This window comes from Chelon labrosus, assembly GCF_963514085.1.
Source record: "Chelon labrosus genome assembly, chromosome: 21".
NCBI lineage: Eukaryota > Metazoa > Chordata > Actinopteri > Mugiliformes > Mugilidae > Chelon > Chelon labrosus.
The window spans coordinates 4,230,770-4,239,146 of NC_140354.1; the positions used below are offsets into that span (position 1 = coordinate 4,230,770).

The 8,377-nt window shown below is 39.1% G+C and overlaps 1 protein-coding gene across 1 annotated transcript; it reads right to left on the minus strand.

Annotated features, from left to right (window-relative positions):
- Nucleotides 1-1,482: 1,482 nt before the first annotated feature.
- On the minus strand, nt 1,483-4,958 carry arl5c (ADP-ribosylation factor-like 5C). Its single transcript, XM_084570077.1, has 6 exons — nt 4,832-4,958; nt 4,345-4,405; nt 4,101-4,248; nt 3,691-3,774; nt 2,946-3,097; nt 1,483-2,791 (listed from the first exon to the last, which is right to left on the minus strand). The coding sequence occupies exons 1-6, from the start codon at nt 4,875-4,877 to the stop codon at nt 2,743-2,745; spliced, it is 540 nt and encodes a 179-aa protein (XP_084426203.1). The 5' UTR covers nt 4,878-4,958; the 3' UTR covers nt 1,483-2,742.
- Between the last annotated feature and the right edge of the window lie 3,419 nt (nt 4,959-8,377).

Below are 8,377 nucleotides of genomic sequence, written 5' to 3' on the forward strand. Positions count from 1 at the left end.
TTTACAGATTAACAAGAGAGATAACTACATAGGAAATATTTTAGGCATTTTGAGATATAAGTTACGTGTGCAAAGGGGCTGTGGATTAAAACAGTGTACTGTATATCAGAAAGGCACTGAGTTCAGTATTCCTTCCATTCATACGTACCTTGATCATGTTTGGTGAAGGACACAATGTGCAATCCTGCAGTTTTTATTTCCTAATTTGTGATTTATTTCCACAGAACTATAACAAAGACTAATGATGCTCTCTGTGTGCTAATGAGCATGTGGGTGTAGATAGATTTTTTTCAGTAGATGCACTAATAATCCACTGACGCTGTGCACCGAGAACATTTGGAGCTTGGCCGTGATCAGGAGAAGCTCTACAGTATCCACCCAACAGGCTTGTTTCATGGAGTACAATCTGGCATGTCACGCTAGGAAAGGCACAGGTTTACATAATAAAAGAAAGTTAGCTACACCAGTTTTAGCCTCCTGCATAAGGCATACTGATTCACATTACTTCCTGGGCAACTTTATCAGAAAAGACTCCTAAATCAATCCCGACAGCCTTACTGGCAAAGATCAATAGCTACATGCCTTTACATCAAGTTTTGATAAAGGCTATTTGAAATCCTTGGATGACCCAAACACCAGACAAAGAACTGGATGTGAACCTCCACAGTGTTACATTTCATATATTTCTCACGTTTCTTCGGCATACATGAGGTAATTCACACGGCCGTAACTCAGTCTAAATCAATTTCCTTGGGTCACTTGGGTATTAGGTAACCTCTGTGTGAGCTGTTACCACTGCCATGTTATGTTATCTGATACAGCTATTGCCTTTATTTGAATAAATATGTTTTAGTTTATGAGTTTTAAGGTGTGCTTCTTCGTTTTTGTGCCATCTTGTAAGTTTGACGTGCACACTCACATCTGAGCACAAATGTGAAGAAGACTCAGAGGTTTATCTTTTGGCTGTATTACTCGTAGGGGTCCCTGTTAGGTGTAGGAGTTACTGCTGCTGAACTACTCCTATACATATTAATAGGTGTCCAACAGATGATCGGATTCAGAAGAGATGTGTCATATTAATAGATTATCAATTAAAATATGGCACAATTGTTTCCAGTTAAAAGGTTTGAATATTTTAGAAAATTAGATGACATTTACTTTTTTTTTTTTTTTTTTTTTTACCTAAGTGGAAACCTGTATTTTTCCTTATTTCATGTCAAGCGACAGTTGTGGGAGTTCTGTGTGAGACAGGAAACCAGAAAACATATTTGAGTCCTGCTGGCAGACAACGACTCCGTGGCGGAAGTATCAGCTGATGCCATGTAGATAGTCATGAATGGAGGCTCACTTCTCCACCTAGTGGTCAAAAATAATACTTTGAAATACCAGTAAAACAACTATGAAAAACAACACGGCTGCCGTCACAGTCAAGTATTGGAACAAATACAATATGCATCATACTAACACACATAAAAAATCATCATTTTCCCATGTATAATGATGAAATGATCAAATTGCAAATACGCCGTCCATTAATAGCGTGTGGGGGTATAGCTCAGTGGTAGAGCATTTGACTGCAGATCAAGAGGTCTCCGGTTCAAATCCGGATGCCCCCTCCTTTGCCGCTTCGTTTATGCATAGATAAAATCTCACGAATAAACATTTTGTTGATGTATCATCACCATAGCATTCCTTTAAAGGATAACTTTACCATGATAAAGACTGCTTCAAACACCCAGAGATCTGCTGTGCTATGATTCATATCACAACTACAACAGGTGTAGGACAGACAACACACACAGCAAGGCTTGCAATAATAACGTTTATTGTAAAAATAGACACTATACAATATGTACATTTAAAATATGGCTTATCGTTCTTAGCAGCTAGCTCCTATTCCCATTCAGGAAATTTCTGTAATATACAGTATATCATTTGAGAGCTTTGTTTTTGAATAGAATAAAAATCTTAATAATAATAAACATTTTTATGTCCAATAAAACAGTTCTGTTGTTTGATGGCATAAAATATAATGCTATTGCAAAGGTTCTTAAGTGAGGTCACAGTATGTGCTGACAGTTTGTTCTTGTGTTAAAGTTTTTTATAGCGGCTCACGTCAGTAGTTGTTAAACAGTGATCAATAAGAAGTAGTTCTGGTATATTATGAAAGTGGTCAGTGGTCAGTGAGGAGAATCAACATTCAAAGGTCAAAATGAGATCATAATTGTCCCACTGTAAGGTTTTTGTCAAATGACTAGGGTGGCCTACTAGAAAAGATGTATAAAATATAAAAGCTGTAGAGTTATAAATTATGATTAGAAATTATGATCTGTTATTTACCTGCTTCATTTGTTCTATTTTTGGCACAACATTTTAGTTAGCACTAAGTGGAATGTGATATAACCGGTCAGGTACGGTATTTAACCCTTTAAACAGAGGCCATTTCATGATAACCACAAGAAAAACAAACTGCACCCATTTCGGGAGAATGATCAAACCACCAAACAGTTCAACACTTATTCCTGATGCCTTGAAGGTTTCTCTGCCGCCAGTTCACTCTGATGATAGGACGCAGCTCCTTCCAGACTCTCATTCAGCAAGGCATACTGTAGGTTTGTCAGGCTCTGTCCCAGGTGCCATGTTCATACGCCCAAAACACTGTAAATAATCCTGACACTGACGCCTCTGCAGTGTCTAAGATGTTGGCTCAGTCTTAAGACGTTCAGTCCACTGCAGTGTGTTTTAGTTTGCTTCAACCCGTGACCTCATCCAGTCCAGACTTGCAGGCAGACTGCAGGGAGGGAGAAAGAAAAGACTCATTTTGAAAATAAAGTTGCACTTTTGTTATTTGTGAAAGCATTTTCTCTGAGCCGTGTCTATAATGATCAGGGCTGACTCATAAACAGTGATGACAGCAGAGTGAACGTGAGGCGTGTTAGACTCACCCCTCTCCAGTCAGAGCGCAGCAGGCCTGCACATGCCACGAGTGCGTTGTGATAGAGTCGAGCGTGAGGCACTGGGAGATCTCTGCCGCTGTCATTGAGCCTTTCACATCTTGTTTGTTGGCCAGGATAAGAACAGCTGCCTTCTGTAGATCCTAAAAAGCAGAGCAGAAGATGTGTTACCAGTTCTGCTATCGGTTTACAGTTAAAGAGCTGAAATGTTTCCACTGGAAACCCCAAATAATCTGTGAGACCTACAAATAGCAACGTCAGTGGAACATTCACAGACATCAACATGCTGACTCTCGCAGTCTAAGACGATGCTTCCTCATTATGTTGTATCATGGGTTAGTAAACTGGTTTGACACCCAGCGCGCAATTAGTCACTGACTGAAAGTGTCTCAAACGTCAAAACAGGAAGAGCAGACATGGGCAGTTTCATAGAATAATAAAAGTTGTTTACATCATGGTACATTACAAATTAAACTAGTAAAAGAGTTTCCATGTATAATTCACGCCCATTCGTCATTCGTAAACAAGGTACAAACATATGTGTTACTGTTAAAATGTTCTTATAAGCAGGTGCATTTTAAAGTTTATTTAACATTTTGTAACTTCTCATACAAAAAGCAGCTTCTCATACGTGACGACTATGTGAAATATCTGTTTATAACTACATTATAAACCATATGAAATGTTGTATTCTGCGTATAAATCCATTCGAGTCTCGGAGATTTGAGATAAATACCTCATGGGCGAGCATGCGGTGCAGTTCATCTTTGGTCACAGTCAGCCGTTCCCGGTCGGTGCTATCCACGACCAGAATGACGATCTGAAATGGCAGTGACATGTACACGGATCAGTTATCGGAGCAATATGTGGAACAGTTACGTCTGCTGAATCCTATCACAGGTACATGTAATGCTGTAAATGGTTATTATGATTATGATTATCTCACAGTGCTATTAAGCAGGGTTATAAATTTAAGAGGCAGAGGGTGGTAATGTAGGTTAATGTGCAGTTACTAGAACAAGAATTTGTGGGGAATAGAAAACTAATTTAAAGAACCTTCCTATGGATAAAACACAGACAAAATGTGTCTCAGTATCTCCTGCTATGTGTCCATCCAGTGAGCTAGGGATGGAGAGTGAGCCGTACCTCTGTGTTGCAGTAGTAGGAGAACCAGCTGGCTCGAAGGCTCTCCTGTCCTCCAATATCCCAAACCAAGAAGTGAGTGTTACGAAAGGTGATCGCCTCAACGTTGCTGCCAATGGTTGGCGACGTGTGGACAGCCTCTTTGGTCAAGCTGGATGTGTTTGCGTGAAAAGGGACACAAATGAATTAGATGAAAGTGCGCAGGTGAAAATCTACTGCTGCCTCAGAAGCTGGTCAAATCACTTACAACTGGTAGAGGACGGTTGTCTTCCCTGCGTTGTCCAAACCCACAACGATGACTTTGTGCTCTGTAGGAAAGTTGAACAGTTCAGATTGACAGGCTCGCTTTGCATATTTGATAACATAAAGCTGACCAGATGGCCCACTGATTGACTGAGTTACATAATTTAGTTGCCAGCTTGAACAACATCTCCAGGTAAAAGCACACACAGATAAGATAACGACATGTACAAGACTGAAGTGCTGCGCAGACTGAAATCCACAACACTGGGTTCTTAAGTACATAGCAGAAATACCAGGCCCTGGCTGGGTTCAAGGAAAGTTTCATATGGAGGCTTGGCAGCGAATGAGACTTTAAATGCTTTTCAGTAAAGTTAATAAACCCTGGATTTTTCTCACTGAAGTCATTACTCACACATTAGATCTAATTTAGGATATAAATACCCCCGTAGTCTCTAGAAGATGAAATGATGTGGAAATGAAGCAATTATTACCTCTGTCCCCGAACACAGCCATCATCTTAGTCAGCAGGAACCCCATGTCCAACAAGTGTGTGCGAGGTGAGCGATGAATACAAAACAAGTCCTGACTAAACACACGGCAGCGTCCGTTAACAGCCGACTGTCTGAAGAGCTCTGTCTCTACATCTGATATCAGTCTCTACTTCAGCATATCTTCAGAGGGAGGCGCTTCTTAGGGAAAGTCTCTGGTATTCTCAGTCGAATGAGTCACGGACAAAGGGCATAGTAATGATGCGTTCATGGTCGGTGGGAAATGTTATGATTTTATCATGTGACGGATTTATTAACCATATATTAAACAAGAACACTCAGCTGTTATTAGATATACCCGGGTAATCGATGTGTAATACAACAGCTCTTCAGTGACTTCCAGAGCCATGAATGTTTAAGCTATAATGTTCAGATTTAGTATAAATGATACAATGATGTTTGTGTTACGTTAGTCTTCTACCCTATACGTATATACACTTGGTGGAAAAATAATATTAACTAACATCTTAAGACAATAAAAACAACCAGTGTGTGTTTAAACATACACATACATATACTATATTAACTATACTACATACAAAGACTTTGTATATAGTTTGTACTGTATACAAAGACCTAAACTAAGGTCACCTATATACAAAGGTGACCTTAGGTTAAGTCTTTGTATACTGTACAAACTTTATAGGTCAGTTCTTTTAATTGATATGTATTATGGTATTATGGAGAGCACTAGGCTATATCCGTTATTTATGATAAAAGTGATAAAAATGTTTGTTTTTTGTTTGTTATTCTAGAGACATAGTATTTTGTATTTTATTATTAAGTTACATTTTATTGTTGGCGAGGAAATACAAAAATGCTTTTTTTAATGCTCTTCGAAGAGATTTGTTATTTATATAAATAATGAAATAAAATATACATAAAATATGAACGTTTTGTCGTTAACGTGAAGCAGTTGAACATTTCATATTTCTCCTCCAAGTTATTGCTATTTTACGTCTTCGCTATTGTATTTACTTCCTGTTTACCTGATCGAAAGAACTTGATCAAAGGTTCACTTAGGGTGCCCCGAGACTATTACTGGCTTACATCAAAGTCTTAAATGAAATGCACCTGAACGTTCCGACAATTCCTTCTCCAATTCTTTAAAGCTCAGATGTCGGAGCTTGTTCAGGCGCACCTGAAGGCATCTTACGCAACAGGCGTTTCTTCTGTCACACCGACGACAGGAGTGGACTGATGACGCAAGTAGTGACCCGCGTGCCCAGTCCATATATGGAAAGGGAAGTAAAACTGTTTACCTTCCCCTTTCTGGCAAGAGGAACATTATTATCGAGCAACAGAAAGCAAAACTGAGTATCAGAATCCTCCCCGGGATTTCCATTAAACAGTCCCGGTATTTACCCATTCGGTTCATAAAATAACAATGAGGGAGATCTTATCAAGGGCCTCATAACTGACATGACTTTACGTTTCTCTTTTCCAACCCATTGGATTTGGGAGTATTTATAATACTTGAATCAGCCATTTACCTGAAAATACACAGCAGTATTTAGATTTTGCAGTTACATATTGTTTTAATAGTATATTACTGTCTTTTTTGGCAAATCAATACATAAAGTGGTGGAAAGTAAAATCAAATCAGTAACGTGTGGTTAATGTGTATTTGATATTAATCTAGTAATGTCATTAATTCAGTATATTCTTTACTGGTACTAGATTAGTTAATTTACTCAGCAACACCACTTGCTTGGTCCCATTGTTCGTTTATAGGTCTTTGATATTACTGCAGTCTTGACTTTGATGAATACCTCTCTGATGTAAGGTTCACGTTAGAGTTTCAGATGGAAACCACAGCCCTGTTTGTGATATTTCCTCTTGTGCAGCGCCTTTGCGAGCCCCAGAAGGCAATGATACAACAAGAACAGTAAATGTGAGAAATTAAAACCACATCCTGTACCCAGATGTGCCTTCTAACGTCTGTTATCTCTTGGCTGGTGTAATCAAATGTGCTGCAGTTAGTGTTTCCTGTGAGCGCAAAGGAGGAAACACAAGACAAAATATCTTGCCTCAGAGATCACGTTGAACTTCCAACAATCTCGTCTTTGTTCCTCAAGTTGATGCCTGTCAAACACTTTGACTGGACAGGTTCTACGGGCTTTTCGTAGGAAACTATATGAAAACATAGTCGTGTTTTGTCGTGTAAAATAAAATAAAATGAAGGCACAAAAAAATAAAAAAAGTCACGCTTATGTATCTGGAGAGAAATAAGCAAAATATATAGATATTAAGTGTACACACACAGATACGATTTTGCATCTTTGAAATCTGACACAATGACATTTTCTGATTAAATTTTTAATTAAAATACGAATTTATCCACAGATTAAAAATGAAAGGCAGAAAAAGCAAAATGTAGCTACAATCAGGCACCAATGAAACATGTTATTTCATAATTTTAACAATTGCGATAACGCAACAATAACATTATTTACTGATCATTGTTTAATATTTATTTATTCAACTGAAGACGGGGTGGGCCGAAGCAACCCACCGTAGACATTCATGGATTCTCCATCATAGATATCTGAGTAAAGACCAAAGCTGATCCTATCCCCCCTCCCAGCTTCAACCTCCTCTCACTACCTCACAAGAATTGAAGATAAAAAAAAAAAATTGCAAGTGTTCACAGGAAAAACAACACTAATTCAGTCAGAAATCAAGAGAAAGAAGAAAGTGGTATTTAATATCAGACAAGCTAGCTGTTTGGGTGGAAGTTGGGAGTGATTAACCACACACACGAGTACTTTTTACCATTAGCCCTGAAAAACAGACGACGAAGCTGGTGCAAAGAAAACAAGATGAGAAACAACAACAAGGCTACAATCCAGGGTAGCCACGAGACACAAAGAGACAAAGATATGGTATGAAAACGAGTGTAACAAGAGTTAAGACATCCCACCGTGGCAGTGGTGGACATGGCTTGGCGAGACATTCCGGCACTTGTGATTGAAGTTTTCTTTAAATAAAGGTGTTTTAGGGTGAGAGTGACTAAGGCAGGACACTTCATTCACACAACTACAACTGCAGTGCGAGCTTTGAATCTGCACCACGCTAGGGAACCAGAGAACAGGTGAATACTGCAGGTGCCCTCTGCACCCATGAAGAAGAGGAAAACAGAAATGGGAGGACTGGGACAGGTGCTGAAGCAGGTCAGGGAAGAAGTAAACATCTTTGGAGTGTATTCTTTGTTGTTATCAAGCTAACATGAGAGTAGCAACATCGATAAAGTTGTGTGATAAAATATGGCAACTTCTCCACCAGGTTTTTTAAGGTCTGGGTGATAAGAAAGTGGAGGTGAGAGACTCACAACTTCTGGATCTCAGTATGGGAGGAAACCCTGAAAGCCAAAAGCACTGAGTGAGATTAAGGTAAAGAGGAACCCTGACACTGTACATACATGGAGACGGTGACATTAGACCCTGTTTAAGACTGCAGAGGACAGACATAACAGACTACAGCTTTACC